Source organism: Stegodyphus dumicola, chromosome 6 (assembly GCF_044657685.1).
Source record: "Stegodyphus dumicola isolate Sdum_Otavi_A_Nest chromosome 6, ASM4465768v1".
In the NCBI taxonomy this organism is placed as follows: Eukaryota; Metazoa; Arthropoda; class Arachnida; order Araneae; family Eresidae; genus Stegodyphus; species Stegodyphus dumicola.
Window position 1 is genome coordinate 50,807,882 of NC_140773.1, and position 25,666 is coordinate 50,833,547.

A 25,666-nucleotide genomic window follows, 5' to 3' on the forward strand; every position below is an offset into this window, starting at 1 on the left:
AAGGAAAAATCACAAAAATCCCGATTACTGAAAAAGTTACATGTAGAATTAAAGGAAACTTACCCACAACAAGACATAATAAGGTATCAAATAACATAAAAAAAAATTACCAGACAAAGATGGTAGTGTAGAAATTAGCACATGTATAATATAAATAAATCGAAGGTGTCAGTTTGCTGTAGGAAAAGTACCTTCAATATGGAATATGATCGCCTCTAGAAGCAATACAGCGATGTGTGATGCTTTCAATTATGCGGTCTGTCAGTTCCATAGGAAGCGAGAGCCATTGTTTTTGCAAAGCAGTTGCAAGCGCGACAAGGGTTTGAGGAGGCGGATTGAGAGCAGCTAGACGTCTCCCTAAAGCATCCCAAACGTGCTCGATGGAATTCAAGTCCGGGGATCGAGTTGGCCAGTCCATGCGCATAATTGTTTCCTGTTGAAGATAATCATCTACGATGCGAGCCCTGTATGGTCTTGCGTTGTCGTCCTGTAACAGGAAAGCATCACCTATTGCCCCGGAATATGGGCGCACATAAACATCAAGGATGTCATCTCTATAAATCTGAGCATTCACGGTTCCCCTTGGAAAGACATGGAGGTCTGTGCGTCCACCCAAAGAGATGCCACCCCAAACACAGACACTGCCTCTTCCGTATGCATTTCTTTCACGGATGTTTGACGGATGATAACGGGTTCTAGGTTCTCTCCATATCAAATAACGCCTACTATCGCTTTCTAGACTAAACCTGGACTCATCCGTAAAGAGAACCGCCCTCCATTGATCAGGCGTCCAGCGGACATGTTGTCGTGCCCACTGAAAACGGTCGCTCCTATGGCGTGACGTGAGCGGCACACAAATGGCTGGTTGCCTCGCATATAGACCACCTTCGCGAAACCTTCTACGCACAGTTGACGTTGACCACGAACCTTCTGGTGGCTGCAGCAAGGGAGGATATAAGAAGAGTCGGAGTAGCGGTTCTATTCCTGCGTGCACATAATGTCAAATATCGGTGAACGGCGCTCGTCGTAGCAGTTGGCCGTCCTTGGCTGAACCTCCTTAGATGCCGAATCTGTGGTTTGAAATTGCCTCAGTCTATGAACCACAGAAGGACTCACATTTAGCCATCTGGTCACTTCTGTTTGACTTTGTCCTGCCTCTGTTCTCCCAATGGCTCTCCATCGCAGTTCTGCAGGCAAATGATGCCTGGAGGTCATTGTTACGAATTGGCTATCTCAGATTTCTGATGTCACTGTCACAGTGAAATATGTGGGCTTGCTCTCAAAATTGGACTTTTATGCTCCTCGCAAATGACCTATTCCGAAAGCAGCGCCACTAATTTACATATCGCAGTTTTACTCAGCTACTCTTATTTGACAACATATTCAAATTTTACACGGTTTGGCTTATTTTTGAGGGAGTTATCGCTATTTTTGTGATATTTCCTTAATTTATGTTAACCAGTGTAAACGTTTCCTTTTGATCTCGTTGGGCAAAAAGACACAAACAGATATTTATCCATAATGAAAACCGATATATTTCTATGATTCAATCATAATGAAATATGATAAATAATCTATGTACATTGCCTTTTAAAAAGAAATGACGTAAGCTGTTAAGCAAATGTAATGCGACGCGATGTTGACAGAGCAGCAGTTAGGGAAGGGAAGAATGACGTAATTAATTCTCCAGCGGTATTTATATTAAGTCTGATGTAATTGTAGAGACAGGTTAAAATTGGTTAATTAAGGGTTGTTACATAGTCATGGAAGGAGGTCGAATTTGGGAGAACAGCTGAATTTAGGAGAAGAGCATCAAATGTAGAATCATTAATTTTGAGGTCACCAATTATTTTTAAAGCAGCTATCGTATTTTGTTATATCTTACACACACGCACACACACACATATATATATATATATAGGTGTGTGTTATGCGATAGACGGGTGTATATATATATATATGGTGGTAGGGTATATGGGTGGGTGGGTGGGTATATATATATATATATATATATATATATATATATAAAGCTGAGTGGGTAGCAGAGTGGGTATATATATATATATATATACCCATCTGCTACTCTGCTGAGTGAGCTCAGTTCTTTGTTTCTTATATACTGGCAAATTGTGCACTTTTTGCTTTTTTTCAATCATTAAAAATGATTGAATTATGTTGTTCTTATCTTCCGGATAAGGTTTTTATGCCTTTAATTAATCTGTATGCGATAGTTGTATAATTATTAACAAGTTAAAAGTTGCTTAAGTGCTGCAAATCCTAATCTTTTTACAATAGCAGCCACATTTTTTTTATATTTGAAACTTAGCAGAATAGTGGATTTGTTGCCAGTCTAGAGAAACTAAGCTGCTCAACAACAAAGTTAACGTTTTCTTTTATTATTGCGAATTAAATCATGCTTAATCCTTTCTGGAATTATCATTTAAGTTATTAAATTATCGCATTTATTGAGCGAACACAGCGTTCACAACAAAATTAAGTCAGTTTTTACGCCTCCAGTGTCTTTTTGCCTAGTGGAACCAAAAGGAAACTTTTAGTTTTGTGCACTGAAAAATCTGCTTTTTTGTCTGCTGGCAAAATTGCCTGTTTTTTCGCAGAAAATCTAATTTTAATTGAAAATTTTTTTTAGTTGTTTTAACTGTATTTGGTGTTATGTTTTTCTACATTTTAAAATTTTAATGAAGATGTTTTTAGATTTTATGTATTTTTGCCTTTCGGGAAGTAAGAACTGAATTAATTGTATGAGAAATAAATATTTAACGAAATTCAAGGAAATAAGTGTTTCGTATTAGCACCAAATATTGTCGCTAGTCTGACTCGAAGAGAGGAGAACGTTTACGAGTAACGCTTGAGCATTAGGTAAGAGGTGTTATGTGAGAAATTATTTCTTTTTTATTTGTATAATTTCTTTTATACATCGTTTTAGATTTATTATAGTATTTGAATAAAGCATAGGGCAACGCTTAGCTAATTCTTCAAATGATATAATTTTTGTGTATTCTGAGTTATAAAATAAATGACATTTAACGCTGTTAAGTGAACCTAACGCCAGAGAGTCGCTATGGTAAATAAATATATCGAATTTTAAAGAGTGCATTTATACTATTGTGTTTATGCGCTATCGACGAAGTAGAATGCAATAAGTTTAAATGAAATGCGAGAAAAATGCGTATAATGTAATATTCCGTACAAATAAGTCATGTGGTGTACACATCAGATTTTTTATTTAAATCAATAACATTAAAAGTAAAAAAAAAGTTCTTGTAAACAATATCGGAAATACGGAATATTAAATTATACGCATTTTTTCTTGCATTTCATTTAAACTTATTGGATTGAATTAAATCTACATCGCCGACAGCGCATAAACGACAATAGAATAAAGGCATTCTTTAAAATTCACTCTAGTATTTGTTTACCACAGCGACACTCTGGCGCTAGATTCACTTAACAGTATTATATTTCGTTCATATTATAACTCATAATGCACAAAATTTATATCATTTAAAAAATAGAATTATCTAATCGTTGCCACATGTTCTATTCAAATACTATAATAAAGCTAGAAAGATGTATAAAAGAAATTAAGCAAACAAAACAAAAAAGAAACAGTTTTTCACAGACGATTGAGTATTTCTCATTCAATTAATTCAGTTCTCACTTCGCGAGAAGACAAAAATACATAAAATCTCAAAATATCTGTATTAAAAATTATGAAGTAAATCTTAAACACTGATTTCCTCGAAAAAATACTAGAAAGGATTAAGCATGATTTAATTGGCAATAATAAATGAAGGCGTTATCTTTGTTGTTGCGAATCTAAGTTTCTCTAGACTGGCAACAAATCCACTAGTCTGCTGTTTCAAATGTAAACATCAATGGCCGCCATAAAAAAAAGGCTTAGCGGCACTTGAACAACATTAAAATTGTTGATAATTCTAAAAATATTGCATACAGATTTACTAAAGGCATAAAAACCTTAACCGAAAGATAAAAACAACATAATTCAATCATTTTAAAGCAAAAAATCTACAATTTACAAATATATAAGAGTAAAGAAACTGAGATCATTGAGCCGGGTAACAGAGTGGATATATATATAAATATATTTATATACGTTTGGTGCGGCCGATTGCAACCAAAATACGAGGTGCACATCTACATGTTATAGCAGTCCTATATACAAAATTTCAACGTTCTGAGGCTACTGGTTTTTGAGTTATGCGAGATACGTAGGTACATACGTACGTACATTCGTACAGACGCCACGAAAAATTCTCTTCAGTATTAATTTTAAAGCAGTTTTATAATTTTTTTGGAGGAAACGAGTCTTTTATTCTGTTCTTACGTACAGATATCACGCAAAAACATCGTTAAATTGCATTCGATAGCGGTCAAAATGAATATTTTCGTTGAAATATGCTGCCTGAAACTTTTCGCGATTGCAATACTTCCTTTTTACTTTGTACAAGGAAGTAAATATAGCATTGCTTCCAAAATAACCTAATGGTTTCGTTGCACGAATTTTGAAACCAGAATAATGCTGGAAATGAATGTTTACGTCTTTCTTGTTATATGATAACATAAAAACCTCTAACATTTTCTACTGGCCAGTATTCAATTTAATATATTGTTTTTAATCTCTCTTAATAGTATTCTTTTTTATTTATTAAATAAGTATTGTTAAAAAAGGATTTTAAAGTATGTCATTTTATTTCTTTCTTTATTTAATGAAACAACTTGCAGAATCTCACTCTTTTAGACAGCATACACCAAATCAAACCTCTAATAGACTTGAGAGAATTATCGGTATGTATAATTAATCACGCAGAAGCGTAAGAAGGGTGAAAAAGAGCTTTTTAATAAAAGCTGAATATAGTTGAACAGAAAACACTTCTTGTGTTTACAAACCAACCAGAATTTATGACGTAACTAAAATGTAATAAATTCAGATTCAGATTTAAAGTCGTTAAGCTAGCCAAAGGCTACATAGAAATAGTTAATGCGCAAGTTGTGTCAAACCTACATCTGCGTGGCAGGCACTCTCGGCAAGAATAAAGCAATGCCAAAGACATAATGCTGTCGTAGAAATTTAACTTAGCAACGTGGACTTCAGCAGGCGAAACACGCTCTGTCTAAGCAATCTAAAATGTCTCTTTAAATACTATCTCTTTCTTTTTAAATACGCGCGAGCTACAATTTGCATTCTGACAAGAAAACGGACAGTAAACATACGTAACATAATATAATGGTAAATTAAAATAAATAAATACTTTACAAACTATCAAAGGAATTTACTAATAGTTAAAGCAAACAAGAAAAACGTTTTTCATGTGGGGGGGAAACCTGAAGAAAAGACACACATTTCTCATGTTTAGAATAAGTTTACCACAGCAAAAATGAGCTGATAAGGAAAGTAAGTTTTCTTGCTGCAAATATCAAGTTGCACATATATCTTTCTAAAGAAAATTGTTTGGATCGGGTTATTCTGTAACGGAAGAGATTCGAATATTAAATAAATTTCATCGCCTTTGTTTGGGCACCCACTAGTTTCAGGCTTTTTTAATTTCTTTAATTTGGAATAGTGATTATTTGGGAGAACTGATGTTATAAATTAGATCAGTTATTTTAATTATTTGTGTATACAAGGTTTTCTTTCTTTAATTTAGAGTTCGTACTCATTTTCTTCAGGTCTACACTTTTTTAAACTCTTTTAATTTAAGTGAAAATCAAATAATAGTGTTTTAATTGTATAACATTTGAGTTTTGTAGGTTACATATTGCTATGTTTTTAATTTTATTTCAGAATTAATAACATTTTTAACATAACATCTTATTTTGTTACATCTTATTACATCTTATTACATCTTATTTTGTTGAGGGAGTGAGAAATCCGAATGCTAAAAATATTTTAAATATATCAAGTATGTTTGAAAATATATAGTTTAGCAAAACAAAATGAACTAAGTATTTCAACTTTCACATTTTTTCAGACCAAAATGAACTAAATATTTCAACTTTCACATTTTTCAGACTTTCAAGGGTAATATCGACTCTCATTCCACCCAAACAACTTACCTGGACCAGAATGTAACTGCGCGTTTTCTCCGTCTTCACATTTTGCAATGGCATCAACACCCGAGCATGCGCATCGAGGTTTTAGGATGTCAAGGTAAGAATATAAACCAAAGAATTCCAGTATTCATTTAAGCTATTGCTATAATCAACCACTGATGCGTTCCATTGATCCAACGTATATATGAGTAAAAAGGGTAATAAGTACCAGTTAAGAAACAACTTGATTTCAGACTTTTTTAGTAAACATTAGAACATTTAATAGTTTTAGCATTTGCAAAAGAACTTACCTACACCATAAATTTAGAAAAATATATCTAGAGTAATATTTCAATAAAAGGTGAAATTTTTTTCGTTCAAATGGTTTCTACTAAACCACCCTGAAACAGAACAGCCATAATCTTAATTACCCAAACAGATGGCTAATGGCTTTCATTCTAAGTAGAACCAATGAGAAGAAATTTTAAATAGGAGAAAATAAAGGCGAGCAGAAGAAGCGTTAAAAAATGTAATACTGAATACTGGATAGTTTTCCAATTTAAAAAAAAAGGGAAAAAATAAAGAAAATAAATAAGAAAAAATTTCAGCACAAAAATCTGAACTCATTAGCAAAGTTTTTATTACATCAGTTCTGTAAAATTTGTTTATATCGGTTTATCAATAAATGTTTCTATTGATTTATCTCGGGTATATCTTAGATAGGTTTCGTGTATCTGAAGTACATTCAGAAAGTCACAAATATGTTTTTATGCAGAATAAATCTGATAATCTGATAAATAACTCGCAAATTTATCCATACAATGTATTTTTAATTTCTGATATATTTCCTTCATATTAGCCCACTTCATAAAAGCCACTTATCATAAAAGTAAAAGAAATTATTATAATTTTGTCTTATTAAATAAAGGAATTTTTAAAAAACGTGTGAAATGTTATAGGGATTCCTAAAACCTTTTTTACTGTTTTAATACTAATTCTTTTGGATTATGCTTAGTGCTTAGTTTGCATTATCAGTATAGTATTACATATTTTATTTCAGATTGTAATTCCATAATCAGTGTTCCACCACAGGCCCAGCTCTCTGCATCTTCATCGAGACCGTGGAGCAAACAAGGTACCTGTACGCCAGAAGATGGCCATATCTACAGTCATGGAGGATGGTGCGCTAAGCACAGTGATAGTAAGACACATTTCTGACATTCATCAGCTTCTGTTTAGAAATCTTACTTTGTTTACTTTTCTGTCAGCCGGAAAACTATAAAGAATTAATTCATATTGTTCTTTGCTTTTAAATGATACTCATTTCTGGTTTCTCGTCTTCTAGCTCGGCAATGGCTCCAAATAGATTTAGGACCACCTACAAGAGTAACTGGAATTGTCACCAAAGGACGAGGAGATAGTCGACGAAAACAATGGGTGACATCTTTCGCATTGTCATATGCTAATAGTACTAATCACTGGCACTATTACAAAGATGACAATCTGGTCAGTCCAAAGGTAAGTTAAGCGAGCAGTATAGTGTATCAGTCTCAAACTTTTCTATATATAATTTCGAAAGCATCCACACTAAACATTCTTCCAAATTATCCACCTCTTTAACGAAATAGTTACCGAATTATAGTTATTAACTATACATATTCAAACTTAACCACCTTTACAATGCCTTTTTTTCGTTTCAGGAATTCGGAGGAAACATGGACAAGAATACTGAAAGAAGACATTATTTCAATCAACCGTTTACCGCAAGGTACGTCAAAGTACATCCGTTGGCGTGGAGAGGGAAGGTCAGCATGAGGCTTGGTCTGATTGGTTGCCAACTGAAAGGTATCCTTTTGTACACAATATGATTATTTTTCCTTCGCTAGCTAGGCCCACCAGCGGCCGAGCGGTAACGTCGCTGAACACTGGTAGTTCGGTCCGAGGTTCGAATTCCGCGAACGGGCTGGCTGCATGGGCGTTTTCGTGGTTTTCCCCCTGTGTAACGTGTATACGAGCCAGTTTCTCTTGGAAAGTCCTCCATGAAGGCATCTCTCCCTTAAGGCAGTAGCTCTCGAGTGCTGATAAAACCAAACCTTCATCGGCTAGAGGATTATTCATTTAAACTTTATTATTGTTATTTATCTGTATATGTGTTTGAAGTTTCAGCTATTCCAACGACTTTTCATGTACGAAAGGCTGAAAAGATTTATTTTAGCATATTAATTTTAAAGGAATAAAGTAACTGGGAATAATTGATCATGTAATACATCATGAATATCACTGTAGACTTAATGTAATTTCTCCAATTTCGAAATCGTAAGGAAACTAAACTATGTTTTATTATACTGTTAATTTTATGAGAAAGATCCTTCAATAAAAAACAGTTCTTTTCTGTAAAATGTTAACAATTAGCCGGGTCGGTATAGTGTTAGTGTAGCTGGCTGCCGTATCGTTGGGCTCAAGTTCGAATCCCTGAGAGGACTTACATGTATAGTGTCTTTGCAGCGTGGCAGCACCTAAGGTTGTAGAGACATTAGGTATTTTTTAGAAGCAGGAAAGATGAAAAATTAGCAACGCCTTCGCCGAGAATCTAACCGCGAACCTCTCAGTTACGCGCTGAGCCTGCAACCACTACACGAAGGCTTGCTAAGAAGGCGACAGAAGCAACTTATAAGGTAAAGCCCTCAGCCTAAATTCCTCTCGAGTAGTTTGTTGATAGTAAATGAGAGGTGTAAAAGGCTTGGACCTGTTCCGCAGGGTACAAGGCTTTCGTGTAGTTTCCCGCAAGGTATTTACTCTCAAAATTGTGAAAGAAATAAGCAAAGTTATACTTTAAAATATTTTCATCTGTCAGCTGCTCAAGGCCCATGACTACGACAGACGCAATCCTGTTGTTCTCGCAAAGATAAAATTTGTAGACGTGTTCCGATATTACTCCCTCAGCCTAAATTCCTCTCGAGTAGTTTGTTGATAGTAAATGAGAGGTGTAAAAGGCTTGGACCTGTTCCGCAGGGTACAAGGCTTTCGTGTAGTTTCCCGCAAGGTACTCTCAAAATTGGGAAAGAAATAAGCAAAGTTATACTTTAAAATATTTTCATCTGTCAGCTGCTCAAGGCCCATGACTACGACAGACGCAATCCTGTTGTTCTCGCAAAGATAAAATTTGTAGACGTGTTCCGATATTACTGTCGTAAAAGGGAGATTAGTCACAACACATTGTTATCAGACGAATAATATTTTTAGAATTATCCAAAATTCTTTCTTCAGCCCTTCGTTATCCCACAGAAATTTTGAATCAACGTACTATTTCAAGTAACTTTGTTCTAAGAAATTAGGGCTCACTCATTTCTTTCTTTTGTTAGAGAAAAGGCTGGAGATTTTTTAAAATTTATAGCTTATCGGCAATCTATATTTCGCTAATAGCTTCATTTTGGAGCTATCCCCTGAGCAGATAATTTTAGTAATCTCATAATAGTGTGGAAATTTACTTGTTTAGTGTGGAAAACATATTTAGCAATTAATCGCCCACAATGTTGTAAACAGCTTACGCACTTCAAATAGGTTCTTTAATTACGAAAGGGACTTGAAATATATTTTAAGATATTTTAACAAAATAAAGATGAATTGTTATTTGTAATAGATTTTTATTCTAAAAGCTCTCCTCTTTAAAGTAACATGAACTGAAATCTAGCGAGTTGGGTTTAAATATAAGTTCTTCATTTAGAAAAATGCGTTAGTTTTCATTACAGTTTCTTTATATTATTATTTTTTTATGTGACATGTTTTAAATACTAACTTAACTACTGACTTATTCTTTCAAAATTTTTATACTTTCAATAAAACTACAAGATTGGTATGTTAAGTGTTCTAGAGTTATGTTTTAAAGAATTTTGGAAGCAAACTATTCCAATGAGAAGAATTCATTATCGAAATAATGTCAAAATGCAACAATAAGCATTAGAATTTATTGCTAATTTCTTATTTGTGATATTGCTGTGTTTTATATATTATTATTATAAAATAAATTTCTTTGATTCTCACTAAACAGATGCTGTTGGACAAACTCTATTATTCAAAATATTTCCTTTTGATTTAAACTGTGTATCTGAATATACAGGATTTATGATATTACTTATATTTCTTATGTTGAATGAATTTAAGCATTTCATTTAGAACTTGTTTAATACAGAAAGTAAACCAATGAATACAAACATAAAATATTTCATAAAGTTAATGATCAGTTAAGTAATTTTGCTTCTTCATGGTATTCAAATGTTTTCTTAATTAAATTTAAAAAATAATTTCTTAGAAAGTAGAATGATGAAACTTAATTGGTCTATTAGTTTAATTATGGCAAAACACATGGAGCCATTTCCTAAGGAAGGTGATATCTCCATGGATGATTTCATGAGGGAAAGTGGCTCGTAGGCAAGACATGTTATACGTGGGCAAAACACGAGAAAATGCAATCTAATAAGCCGAGATTTGAGCCAGATTAAACTGCCCGTATCCAACTGATTTAAACCACACGGCCACTAAGAAGCAGTTAAGAGTTGGTTAGAAATTAATTTATGTGACTTTTTTTTAATCATGAATGCAGATTTGAAAATGGAAAGTGTTTAATTATAACTTGAAGATATTTAAAATAAAAACAGGCCTTGTCTTGCGGTCTATCATCTTACTCTGCGTTATGTATAATTTCAAAATGTAATAATTTGTTATAACTTTGCAATAATAACATATTCTTTATCTTTAGGAGAGTGCGGTCAAGGGTTTTTTCGAGTACACACCGATTCTGAATGTGGTAAGTTAAATAAGCATGGTAAATTTGATTTTTTATTAGTCCAGGACGTAAGAAAAAACGTGATTTTCATTTTTAAGTACTCGAAGCAAACATTTTTATGCAGTAAGAACTCTGATCGTTAATAAATAAAAAAATGTTGATAAAATGGCTTCAGATATAAAGCGCAAAGAAAATTAATAGATCTTTTCGGCACTTTTTCGTTAAAGGCATACTACTTGGCGCTTTTTCTTCCATAGACGCTACGTGCCACAGTTTAGTTTTGACTTCTTTCTTAATTACACTTACCTTTATAACCATCACCCGCGCAATCGTTTTCTTAGCTGCATTGGATTTACTAAAAAGAATGGTAACCACTTCATGAAATTAAAATATGACTGGGAGCCGAAATGACTATGCAGCTTTCGTTAACGCTGGATAGAAAAGACGTTTGGAACAAAAAATCGCCTTTTCGGATCATTCTTTTCTTTCGTTACTGCTATACTGTTACTGCATTTGCTTAACATGTTAGTAATTAGCATCTACTGAATTTTGCGAATCAAAACTTGGTTCAAATAAATCACGAAGCAGCAAATGATCGGAATAAATACATCCGACAGGAAACATTAAAATCAATTGGCAAATAAAACTGTGGAAATTCTTAAAAATTTAATTACATATGGAGAAACCTCCGCGTTTTATACCCCACAAAGGGTTTCTGAAAAATTTTGTTGTGAAATTAGGAATATTTCTTTGTTTCTATTTCAGATCGTCTAGTTTTATTTAATATCCCACCAAAAATGTGGGGCATGAAATAAACCAAAATGTGACTACGTGGAGTCAAAAATGAATCGTTTGGTTTTAAATAAAAAGTATCAACCTACTTAATTTATTTTGGATTTAAAGAGAAAGATCCATTACTATAATGCTGAAGATTTAGAGAAGACTTTTAAACTCGAAGGATATGAAATTCATTGAGACTAAATTGCAAAGGCTTTTTTTATTGAAATTATGTTAAATAAAAGAATCATTTATCTTACACATTTTACACATCACTGTAATTTCATATATGCTACAACGCATGAAATCTGAAATATTAATTGTGTTGGTGTTGTAATTGACACAGAAAATTTCATTGAGCAAAACGAAATGTGGTTAATTTGAGAAAATGAAACCATCGAAGGAAAAAATAGAGTGTGAATAATTGGCCAGCATCACTGGCTCCTCAAAGAACCGTGGCTGTGGGGCATCCCAGAACACGTTGTCAGTAAAAGTTTGTTGAGCTGATAAAGAAATTAATAAAAAATAAATTTATTTATTATTAGCACAATATTTTTTACATTTCCATAGTCTGTTGTTTGAAACATGACGCTTAGTCAGTTATGTTCTACATAACAACTTCAAGACATGCAGCGATTGTGTTGCGGTTAAGATTAGTTCAGATCAGAAGTCTTTAATGATGATTAGGTAATGACTAATTACGCTAGGAAAACGTAAAGTATTTCTTTATAATTCATACATTTGTTTATTTTATCAGCCTTTAATTTTTTCCTTTTTTCTAGTGGAGAATCTAGCTTACAAGAAAGATACTTGGGTGAATGACAAGAGACATTCTTGGATGGGATGGAAGGATGGACATTCATCCTATGCTGTGGATGGTGATGAGGACACTCACCTTCGACGCTGTGCCATCCTGGATAACTACTACGTTGATTATCCTGTTTGGATGGTAGACTTAGGACATAAGAAGCAAGTCAGGGGTGTGGTCATCATTACCTGGCAAGGCAGAGGTGAAGGTACACTTGCAGTCTCTGCGTCCCAGTCTAGGATCGATGGCCCCCATTCATCACAAATGCCCCAGTCTAGTATAAAAGCTAGTCATCATTCATTATTAATATAAAGAAGAAACCAAAAAACTACCTCATTGTTTTGATCACTTTGTAGAAAATAATAGATTGAATAATCACAGATTATTTTTTTCACAGTCTATAACTCCTCTCTCGCAATGCTGCAGTTAATGACTAGACAATTTTCGACAGCTTGCAGAGAATAGTTATTTCTTATAACGTTGAATCTAATTAAATTTATTTGAAGGCTTTGTGTAAAAATCGATGCAGCCTTTAACAGTATGAAGATATTTTGTTTTTCATATGTTATCACAACGAAAAAGATACACTGTAAATTGAGAGGATAGGATAAGTACAAAACGATGTGTTATTTGTAAATAAAGATGTATCTTTACGTATTGCAGCTATGTGAATGGTATTATGATCAAATAACATCATAGACTTTGGAGCTTTTGTTGCCAATGCAAATGAAACTTCAGTTTTTGCTTTTAAGGAGATTTCATTTTACAGAGTTAGCAATAGGAATTTGACGTTTTTGAAACTAAGATCAATCTCATATTATAAATTCCAATATTGTTTATTTTATGACATAATAGAATATACAAAGTTATTTATTACTCAAGAGTTACTCGTGTCTTCAGCTTCTATTTTTTAGTAATACATTTTTCGAATGTTTTCCGCAAAATCTAACGTTTCCTTTCGATTGTATGAGTTGGGAATACTGTATACCTCAAGAGGCTATGGTTTCTAGAGGATGCATGCTTTGCAACTACAGAATCCATGCTGTGCAACATTATAAACTATCAGAGAATCTAAGTTTTTTTTAAATCATGCAATATCTAAAGTAGGAGGATTTGTCTGGGAGGCAAGTTCTCCAAACACATCAGTTTACGACTATTTCTCTGTGTTCTGTGTCTGTTGAAGTCTCAAGTAGGCATTAAAAACTTTGGAACATTAAAGAATCCAAGGTAGGAGCTACCTGTAGCTGTTACAATCAGCTTGATCCAAAGAGCGATGAAAGCCGCGGGAAACATTTTAAAAATGTTTCTTTCAAAACGTAAGAGGCTAAAAAAAGGTATGGCACTGTTGTAGTAAATGGTGCTGTATATCCTATCATTTTGGAAAATAAACAAATATTTGGTTAGGTTTTTATGATGTTTGTTTCAGTATCCAAATATCAGATACTCTCAAAGTGTTTAACTACTTTCGAATAACAAGAGTCATTCGATTTAACAAGAGTCTAACGAGCTGGGTGGAAACTACATGTCGTTATTCCGAAATTTTTGTTCTGAATCGTTGTGACCGGATGATACATTATCTTACGTTTTTTGTAAGTTAGCAACATCTGATAAAGTAACATACTTTTGTAAAATATTTTAAATGTTTAAGTTCGTTAGATGGTGAACAACGCTTAAGAATATACTTATACTAAGCATATTACAGCATTTGAAATGTATGCAATAATTATTAATTATACGTGCATATATCGTAATTGCATAATAGGCAAATCTTTATTCTGCTTCTTAAATACAAAAGTAGATACCGGGAAACTTCTTTCAGCAACCATTTCCCATAGACCAGTGTTTCTCAACCTTTTTAAAATGGAAAATACTTTTATAAATTAGAAATGTTGTTCGGATAACTTTACTCTTGTCCCATTCGAAAGTGATTTTTAAAACATATGTGCATTCATATTCTACCAGTATACTCATATATACCAGTATGTTTATTTTAAAAATAGAATTAGATACAATTCATTTAACTTCCCAAACCTTTTTAATTTCTTATGGGCACTGATAATAGTCAATGAATTATCCTGTAGACACATTTAGGTCATTTAGTTTCAGGATACATTTGAAAGATATACTAATGTACTTAGCCACGTGTTATCAGTAAAAATTATTTAAAATCTTAATTTCACTTAGAATTAACAGGACATTTTTGAAAAACTAGGAGAACAAAAGCAAGCTTCGTGGACCACAGTTTGAGAAACGCTGCCATAGAATAATTCCTTTAAACGTGAATACTTATTTTGTTAGAAAATAAATATATACGTAATATTTGTAACTCGAAAACTTCTACAGAAGTTTTCAGAAGATTATAATCGTCTGGAAACGTGGATGGTTATTTTAGTGAAATTTCATAGTATTTTTGTAAACTATTATAGATGCATTAAATAAGTATGCGCCTGTTGCAAATACCCTGCATTTCAATTTTGAATTACAATTGTCATATATCAGTCTTTTTGTTAATATACTATATTATAGTACAGCATAAATTTAAGAAATGCATAAGTTTCTTAGAAACTTGCGTCTGTTGAATTATTACCTCATATTTTGTTATGATCTAAAATGTACTTTTTTATACCAAAAAGAAAGTAAACACTGAAATTCTGTACGTGTTTTGAGTACATCTACATTCAAATTATCTACTTTATTTGAGCGCAGAACTATCCATTATATGCATGCTTCCTCCACTTTCCATTGATTTGAATATTTGTAAACTAAAATAAAACATAAATTACTATAACATACAATCATATAACAATATAGTATAATGTTCACACTTTTTTAATAACAATAATTGACAGCACATTTAAGTCGATAGTGTTTAACCTTTTGTCATCCGACTTAACTTCCCCATTAAGTTATATAATTGTTACGTTACATTGCTCGTGTAACTCATCTTCTAGACTTGCTGTAATTATTTTGTCAAACAGCCGAGCGCAAAATTTTTCTTGGCAGTTCACTGCCCTCACAACAGAAGAAAGAAAGCACAAAGGCGATTACGCGCATCTAATAAAATAACACTCGTTCATAATTTGCATAAATTCTCATTTCCCTGCAAAAAAGCGCGTATAAGGATAGAACAATACGAAGCCTAATAATCTAGCGGAATTAAAAATTCAGATAATTTCAAATTACATACTCATTAAAGAATTCAAATTAAACGTTTACCTTACCTTGTATAAATTAGCTTTCTTTAAATGCTCTCGAAGAGTAATTTGCATTGAACACAGTGCTCTTTTCTGTTCTTGCGTTCCCTTCGTTTAATAATAAATAATAATAAGAATAATATTAAAAAATGAAGTTTCTAGGATTTTAAATATAATTTGAGATCTTGAGATCATATCTGCGTATATCGGTCTGTTTAAACTTATGAAGAATAAACATTGCTTTGAAAATAAATAATTTTTTTTAAATAATGCATATATAATTCCAACTAAAGTTTGTTTTCATTAGATTAAATTGAAGCATTTTTGAACTGCTTCAAGTAGAAGAACTTTCTAAAAGAGTAAAATTACCATAAAAGAAATATAGTTATTTCTTGGATTCCTGGGAAAATTATTTTCTAAAACGAATATTGCATTGCTTTCAACACTATGAGTTATTATCTGTTATGTATTTTGTAAACAAGAATGAACTGATTCAGGCGTCAAATTAAAAGATGTCCAAAAAATAAACTGAGTTGTATTGTTAAAGGCAATTTGCTTCTGGGCATGCTGGAAATTTATTAAACATAAACATTCATTAAGATTAGACTAATTTGTTAAGGATTTTTTTAAAAGTGAAATAATTGTGTGCAGCATATGAAACATTCATTTAATTAGTATAACAGAGTTAAAATAACAAAAGAAGTAATTATCATTTTTCTTTCATTTCAGATCGCACCAATGTGTATCGCGAATATTTATACAATCTGGAGAAACTGACTGTCTTTGTGGAGGATAAACCTAGGCTAGAAACCAGCTCCAGTGGTTCTAAGTGTGCCTCTATATCCAGGCTTAATAACGCTCTTTTCCGAAGAACATTGCATTTCGAGTGTCCTAGCCATCTGATAGGCAGATATGTCTACGTAAAAGCTTACGGAGTTCCGCGTTGGAACAGACTGTATTCTGCCATCCTTTGTGAAGTTAGAGTCTATTAAGAATTTTTTATAATCGATTTGATCACGATGTGTTTACAAAGATGAAGATTATTGTTTTTTTCAGCTGCAGTTTTCTTTAAGAAGAACTGTTGAAATTTTAGTCCGCATCATCTTTGTAGGAAGTATAAATATCACATAAATTAAAGAGAAAATTGATATCTCGCAGCTATGAAGAAAAGTAAATTTTAGACTTTAATAAACGGAAACCAAATGGACAACGACTAAGGAATGCCCTTTGGTTACATACCAGTATATTAAGAACTTGCATTTTTCTCATTTGAATGTATTTGCATAACTATGGCAGCAGAAATTCATTTGAGACATATTACTAAATTACATGCTTTTCTGTACACGATTTCGTGTCCGGAACTTATCTACTAATGTATAAAACATATTTCTTTCACGTGAAACTATGTAGCTTCAGAAGTTCAATAGCAGTTTAGAAGCTTTGTGCCCTATGTGCGTCAAGAAGTCATCTCATCAATTCATTCTCCTTGAATAATCAAAGGACTTGTTTTCATTGATACCGGCTCATAAATTAGACTTTTGACCACTTTAAATGATATTCTTCACAAATTCATCGAATATTTTCATCATTAATTTTTTCTTTAAAATTTCATTGTTGTCGTCAGTGTAAAATGAACGTTCTTTTGCTTCACATTTGCTTAACTCGTGAAAACTTCAACTCATCCTTCAGAAGTTTTCTCCCTTATTCAATCAACAAAGCATTCTAAGTTATTCAATCAGCAAAACATTTGGCTTCGTGTTTTTTGTGATTATTCCTGCTACCCAAATAGAACTTGAAACTTTTGTTTTCTAAACTTAAAAATAATATTGATGTAAGAAGCGTCCTAAGTGCTGTCTTTCTAAAATGTTTCGATAAATGCGTTACATTACCAAGAATCATCCTTCACTTACCTTGGCATAGCGCAGAACCTAAGATCTTTAACTTACCATCTACACCTTTGAGGACACCAGTTCTAAAAGTATTGCTATTTTGAAAAACATAACATCTTTAATTTATCTTTCAAATTTGTTGCTTTCGAATGCTTAAAAAACGTATATTCCTTAATTATTTAAACTTTTTTGTTTATAAATAATGCGTACATGTAACTAATATCAGTTTAAGTATATCGAAACACATTATTGTAATTGACAAAAGACGTTTCTAACGCCCTAAAACTACGCATTTAATGTACAATCGTTTGATTTTTCAGAGTAAATGCTTCCATCAATCGAACTGTTTTTACTTCACTAAAATTTTTGATTACGCTGAAATATATTTTATTCGTGTTTCTGCAAATTAAACGTGAAATTTCCTGATATCTTTCCATACTTATAAGTTTCTTGATATCTACCCTAACCTATATGTTTATCACGAATTACCACAATAAATTCATTATTTTCCATTTTAATTTACTTTTGATCTAGAATTATATAATTATATGATCTAGAATATGATCAAATTGGATTATGTTTCCTTAGAGTTTTAAGTTCCTTAGATATTTTTCTATCCATAAAATTATGCATTTTTATTGATTTTTATTTGTCCATAAGAAGCCAATTAATAATTATTGTATTTCCCGAAAATGTCTTAGTTATTATTATTGTCTCTTCTGAAGTCATGAAATCATTTCCTATGTTCTGAAGTCATATAATCATTCCTTAATTATTCGCATCAAAGCATTGGATGAGTCCGCTTAATAGAATAAATGTTTTCACTAATTACATTTTGAAGAAAACTAGCTGGTACTTAATGTGACAGAAATCAATGAAAGCCTCATGTAAATAAACCTTTAAGCAGCTGATTACAGAACTCGGGACGAACTACCATTTTTTTTGCCTGTTTGCCTGGATTACTAATATCAAACATAAATTATGTTATGCATAAATTGCTAAGTCATAGATACTACTTACCATTAAAAAGTAATATTACCTGAAAATTTATGCGCCAAGAACCAGTTAGTTAAATTTGGTACGTTGTTTCTTTTTACATATCATATTGAGTAACAATAACAAATAAAAGATTTTTCCAGACTAAGAATGAACGTCAGTATTCGATTTCTTTTTTAGATTTTCTTTAAATTTCAAGCTTTCAAAAAAATCTACCAGTATTAATCTATGGTATTATAACAATTCCATCTATCTAAAGTTTTTACTTTTATCTTACGAATTATTTTGCTTCATTTTAATCGGCATATTTTGCTCAAATAGAGAGCGCTACACATTTTTCATGTTTAAGAAGTATTGTGCACTTACATTATGAACCAATACCTTTGAGCAGAATAATTTATTCATGAATATGAGAGAACTCTTATTTCTCTCTCGAAATCCTTTTCCACTAAAATCATCGATAAACAATGGCTGTATAATAATATCTATCTAATCTTTTATAACGTAAAAGGTAAAATTTTACTTTATAAAGTAAACATTTTACGTTAGGTAAAAATTCAAGATTTTGAGTAGGAAATTATGATAATAATTTATCGTATCGTTATATCATAAATATTTCATAAATTATTCATTTTTAATGAGAACAAATTCTTTTTTTCATAGTGTAGGAAGTATTTCATTAATTTTAATTATGCAAAATATTCGAGTAGGTTAACATTCCTTCTATGTAAACGCATCCAAGTTTATTCGCATTTACTAAGGTAGATTTTATTCGGACAAAAAGTATAGACAATAAAAACTGTAATTCATATCATAAAGGAAAAATCATAACTGAAGCTTCATTAAGATATTACTGAGACATCTTAAGTGATGAGTGTTAAATAAAATAAAATTAAAAATTCATCAGAACTTTATACCAGAAGTCTTTGAATGTCTTTGGTACCAATATTTGACAGTTTTTGGTAAAAGAAATTGAGGATCCTTCGACTACTAGAGACAATAGGGAGGACCTGTGTCATTTTATGGAACTGAAAGCTCGGATAAAGCGAATGCCCATTTTTATTTTGGATTTAAAATAATTGAAGTAAAATAAATCTCTAATTTTCATAACATAGTACCACATTTTTATCTTAGTTAATTTAGTCTTACACAAAAATAAAAATGCATGTTCATTCTAATGACAACTTGCCATATATAGAAAAAACGATGAAGGATGTTATATATACATATGAAATTTCTTTTTAAAATTTACGTAAAAATTAATTTCAAATGTGAACTCGATAAATTACTAGATCGATATATTTATGTGTTGCATTTAGTGATATACATGGTAATGTGAAAGCACTTAAGCTTCAGAATAAAATGTTAATTGTATTTTGTTGTATTCGTGAAATTAATGCTAGAACAAAAATGCAAATGACCAAATGTTTAGAGCATAATTAGTATTCTATTATTACAGTCGGTAGTCGGTTGAGCTCCCTCTAATTTTCTAGCCCGTCAGAAATCGTTTTAAAATTAAGTTTTTGCATTTATTTAATGTAATTTTATTCTACTGTTGCTGCATCTTAAATATAGTAATTACTTTTAATTCTTCTTTGGATCTCTTTTTTCACATACTTCATTTTTTGGTGTCTCAGATATTTTTTCAGTAGGCTTGAAATCTATATGGATCTACTGTGGACAGTTTAGTAACATCTGTTTTATATTCTTTTTAGCATTGGTTAACATTTTGAGACCTATGGCAAGAAATCTTGTCATTCAGAAATATAAATGGCTTTCAACAAATTTTTGCTCAATAACCGGAAGCAAAAGATAAGCTTTGTTATTTGCAAATAGAGAGCCCAAAATTTTACTAGTCTCTACTTATTAAATGCAACTTAAAATCATAATTCCGAAAGAATGTTTATGAATATAAGATATGGCGCATATATGAAGTATTTCTCAAACTTTACATGAAACGTGATCCAGCATTATCGCCGTAACTGATGCATTATCTACGTTCATCTGGAAAAAATTTCTCTTTCAATTTACTTTTATTTTGATCCTTTTCAAATGTGACTTTGTGTGATTTTGAATAAGGGATGATTTGCAGGATCCGTATTACAGGCAACTTAAGCTCACATTACTTTCTTTTTGAAATAAAGCCTGATTAACTTGCAAAGTGCTTTTAAAATTTTTATCTTCCGCATGTTCACGTCTTCTTGTTAAATTTATTATTCTGAATCTTCCATTTAGTTTATTCAAAATACTAGCACATCATGTTATATCTTTTAATAACTTATATGTAAGTGGCATTTCCATCTGTAAAAGCAGTGAGCAGTAGCCATTCAATGTTTAATAATAAAAAAATTGAAATCCTATATTTTTAAATATAATTTCGCGGCTATTTAACAATGATATGTGGATTTCATTTCCCGAAGTTAGAAAAACATATTATTAAAATTAATTATTGGTGATCCTATATTTTTCATCTTTAAGTTTGTTTTTGTATTCAGAATTATGTAACCATAGCTTTTAAGTGAAATCTTAATTTTAAGTGAATCTTAAGTGAAATCTTATCTTTAAGTGAAATCTACATCTTTTCATTAACAGGTTTTTAAGTGCCATGTTCATAGCTAACAATTAAAAATATCTTAAATTAGCTACCTCATAAACAATAATTAATATTTAAATTTTGTATTTTTGCTAACTGAAAACATGATCTAATATCCACCGCGTCTATGGAGTAATCGAACAAACGGGAATGGAGGAACGTATAAAAATTTAGATTTCGTGCTTTTTCCAAAATTGATATCTTGAAATTTAAAGATGCCGAAACATGTATATTTGTATCAGTTAAAACATTTTTTTTTAGTTCGAAGTGTGTACCTACGACCAACGGTTGCGAAAATTAAAGCTGGGGAAGAATTTTTTAGAGATGGAGTATATTGTTCTATTTGTTTGTATCTTTGATATACGTAACTTATTGCGCAGGTAATATGTCTAATAGTTTCAAAAATAAAAGCATATGTACTTTAGAAACTTAACATAATTTATGTTACAAGTTATTATTACTTTGTACTATCTTAAAATTAACCTTAAGAACTTTTGTTTAATGCTATTGTTCATTTTAACGCCACAATGCTCCGGAATCGCTTCATCAAACTGCCAGCAGATTTAAGTTCTTTCTGCTGTCAATCATGCGGAAGAGTTGCCTGAATGATATTTGGGCCATTTGTAAAGAAATGTGTGAATTTTTCAGCATTCGGGACAAAACTTTTATAAGCTGTAACAAAAATAATATACTGTATAGAGTTTTTTTCCAGTTTATTAGAATTCTGTTGCTTATAATCTGTTTGTTGTTGACTTAACTGTTTAAAAAAAAAGGAATAATTTGCATTATCTGTAATTTCAGCTGTTGTATAGAATTTCAGACAGTATTCGTTTTCGGCCAAAGTTTAAATCAATAAAAATGATCGGTATTATAAACATATTTATCATTTGATGTTTTGTCCTATTTGCTCCCCTCTGATTAAATCCTAGCAAATACTGATAAGTCTTAGCACATATGAAAGACATCAATTTAAAATTCATCTCGCACGGTAGGCAAAAATTTAAGCAATGAATAGTTCTTTAATTCTTAAATCATATTACCTGTCATATAAATAAGAATATGCCTAGAATGTCGGATTCTTTAGCACTTTGGGTGAGAAACAAATCTTTTGAATTTCCTTACCTTTTTGCACTTTATTGGCTGTGTTCTTTACTTGAGACATGGTAGTACTTGGGTAGGAGCATAGTTTTGCGCAATTCCAATGCTGCTGTTAGCATGACATATGAAACCAGCTTAATTCAAAATATTACAGAAATTGAAAAGGATTTGGATAAAAGTGCATTTATATATTTGGAAAATGGATGAAAAGTGTATATTTTGGAAAAGTGTATTTTAAATTAGTCTTAAAGTTCATAAACAAAAAATATCTCTGTAGTCAATATTTGTGGATACTAAAATGAACATTCATGTGAAAAAGATTAAGAGTGGTTTAAAGCCAGTGAAAATTATGTTTCAGAATTTTTTCCTTGTTTATTTTTTAAAATATCATTTTGTTGTAGGAATATGTTATAATCCTATTTAATTTATAAACTTATTATGAAAAAAAAAATCAATTTAAGTTTATTTTAATGATAGTTTCTAAAATATTGGAAAGTGCAATATTCAGCAAACGCAATTTACTACAATACAGAGTTTTTTTTTATCGGAAATTTAAGAAGGGAAAATTATTAACATTTCGATAGATATCATTATTTGATGTAAATTTTCTACGTTATTAAAATGTAATTTATATTTAAATTGAATTTATTGTCATAGCATGTACAATGTTGAAACTGAAATTAAGTATTCGATATGCCGCTTTCACTTATGTAAATCCTTAGATCAATCGAAAAATATTTTTGTTTAGTGAGTAGACTAGCCCACAATTAAGTATACTGCATGCATTATTCAACTAGCTAACAAACTATAGCTTAGATCAATCGACTTGTTTTTTAATACACTAAAGTGTCACTGAATTAGAAATAGGAAGTCAATAACGAGTTCGGCCTTCTCTGGTATTGAAATGGCTGCTCACGACGAGGCATAGATTCAATAAATTTGCGGAAGTATTCTACGAGAATGGTTTGCCAAACATCGGATAGAACTGTCCATAACTCAGGAAGGGTCTCTAGCGTTGTATGATGTAGTTTCATACAGTTCTCCAAAACATCTGAAAGGTGCTGTGTAAGATTTAAGCCAGCGTTTCTAGGTAACTTTGTTTTAAATCAATTCATGACAGAGAAGTCAAAGGAATGGTCATAAAACCAGGCAGTAGTTAACCGGGACCTGTGAGAGGTTATCTTATTGGAATAGTTATCTTATTGGAATAATCCATTTTCATGTTAATGACAGGACGACATAAATGGATGGAGATGATCTCCCAGCAACTCTGCGTACCGAATCGTGTTGACGGAGGTTTGTACAAATATCAAAGATTCCAAACACTGTTAAGAGAAAACACCCCAGACTATGACTAAACCGACAGGGTCTTGTACAGTTCCAACCTGCAGGACCAATGGCTTCATGAGAATGACGCCATATTTTTAGCCTCCCGTTTGTGTTAGGCAGTCGGAATCAACACTCATCACTTCATGTTACTCGTTAAGTCCTCTATAGTCCATTCTGTGTGTTCTCTTGCCTTGGAAAGACATCCAGCTCAATGGCATTCATTGAGCAATAGTACTGTCGTGGTCTACAGACTCAAAGCCCATATGAAGCGAACATTGCATGATCCATTCATTGACTATGCGACTGGCGCCCTGATTCAGGTGGGTGGTAATTTGAGCTAACGTTTGGCTTCACTGGCTATGTACAATATAGCTGAGCCGTCTCCCACCAGGGTTGTTCAAGGTTAATTATCCCTTGCACTTTACCCGATCGCTAGTTTTTTTCTCCACCATCCGTGTATTCTCGTTATACTCTTGACACTGTCGATCTTAAAAATCGTAACCCTCTGACGATTTCAGAAACTGAATGGCCCATGCGTCGAGCACCTACTATCTGTCCGCGATCGAAGGTGTCTAAATCAGAAGTTTTACCCATACTGGCAATTGAAAAGATTGATTAACAACAGCCATAGTACTAGCTACATAAGCAGTTAGCACAACGCCCTCACGTGAGCATAAAATGCGGCGCAACCTTATAAAATTTGCATAGCCATGGCTATCCCCTATCCCTAATTCAGTGACACTTCAGTGTAGTTTCGGATAGCTCGATAGAAAATAAAATGATAACTAAGCCTTTTTTGATTTCCAAAGAATATGAACGCACAAAACTGCAAAATAAAAGCTTTGCAGGTTGACAAACGTACAATAAATGCAGCTTTCAATTGCACTAACTAGCGACATCATTCACAAGAATTAACAGGGCTAAAATAACAGGGAGGGATTCTTAGATAAAATTTCCCACTGAAATTCAAACATTAAGTGGTGATTCATATTTCTCCTTATTATAGTCTATTATTTTAGAATATGAACTTTAAGACTATTCCTATCCCTCGAATCAAACCTCTTAACCATTGTAATGACTACTGTGGAAAAAAAGATCGAATCCCTCTAATTTGCTAAAATCTGAATATTCCCTTTGTACAGCGATGACGGCACACGTTATGATCGTAAATGAGAGGGAAGGATCGCTACGAACCTGACGCGCCTATTTAAACTTGCAAGATTTCTGCAAGTTTAAAGAAATAGCCCTTAAAAATTTTTAATACGCAAGCGTGTTGGGTAAAAATACAGATAGGTAGGCGTCTGCGAACAAAAGATGTTTTTCACTAAGCTAATCTGCACATATTGGAGAGAATGACGGGTATAAAAAATAAACAGAATCGCAGCGAAGTTCGCTAAAATTTCAACTGTTAATTTAAATTGTTATAAAAGCTGTGATATTTTTCAGATCTAATATTTATTGTGTCATTTTAATAAATCTCTAAAAGTGGAATGATATTATTAGTTTCACAATAAAACTAATTGTTATGTCGTTTTGTTTGAAATGTACCTGAAAGGTAACCTATTAGTTGACCATAACACTTAAAATACTCTTACAACAGTAAAATACTAGTATCAATAAAATCTTTTCATTGCGTTGTGTTTACCGGATTAACCCTTTAATCAATTTGAGAAGTAGACTGGTGAAAATCATGAGCACACAAAGTAAAATAACCATTGACTGATCTAGAAAATGAACCTATTTATTTAATTCTTCTGCAATTACTATATCTATTACTTAGAAAATCAAAATATATTGAAACAGTTCTATAAACTATTGAGTTTTACAATCCATACTCTTACTGAGTAATATTACTTTAACTTTAGCCCTTAAAATATCTAGTATAATTACTTTTACAATCAAGTAAACATATCAGAATAAAAGTTTGAATAAATGAACAATGCCCTCCCCGGGGAGAAAAAGAAATAAATTTAACAAGTTACACTTTCAAAAAAAAAAAAAAAAAAAAAAACTCCAGACTATTGCACTTAATACCATTAATTAAAAATACATAGCTTCAGTTATTGCACATAATAATTTTCTATTTTTAAAAGTATAGTTTAACCGGATAAAATATTAATCTCATTC

General features: G+C 32.0%; 1 protein-coding gene across 5 annotated transcripts in view; it reads left to right on the forward strand.

The window, feature by feature from the left end:
• LOC118187928 (lactadherin-like) overlaps window positions 1–21,991 on the forward strand; it is an 80,985-nt gene extending 58,994 nt beyond the window's left edge. For 4 of the 5 annotated variants that reach the window (XM_035358225.2, XM_035358224.2, XM_035358228.2 and 1 more), the window contains 7 exons: window positions 6,052–6,190; window positions 7,133–7,273; window positions 7,418–7,590; window positions 7,773–7,917; window positions 10,829–10,876; window positions 12,415–12,648; window positions 16,364–21,991. In XM_035358225.2, coding sequence (XP_035214116.1) covers window positions 6,052–6,190; window positions 7,133–7,273; window positions 7,418–7,590; window positions 7,773–7,917; window positions 10,829–10,876; window positions 12,415–12,648; window positions 16,364–16,626 — 1,143 coding nt within the window. In that variant the 3' untranslated portion in view covers window positions 16,627–21,991. The remainder of the gene's footprint in view (window positions 1–6,051; window positions 6,191–7,132; window positions 7,274–7,417; window positions 7,591–7,772; window positions 7,918–10,828; window positions 10,877–12,414; window positions 12,649–16,363) is intronic. The other variant, XM_035358226.2, reaches the window with a different exon arrangement.
• Window positions 21,992–25,666: the final 3,675 nt, after the last annotated feature.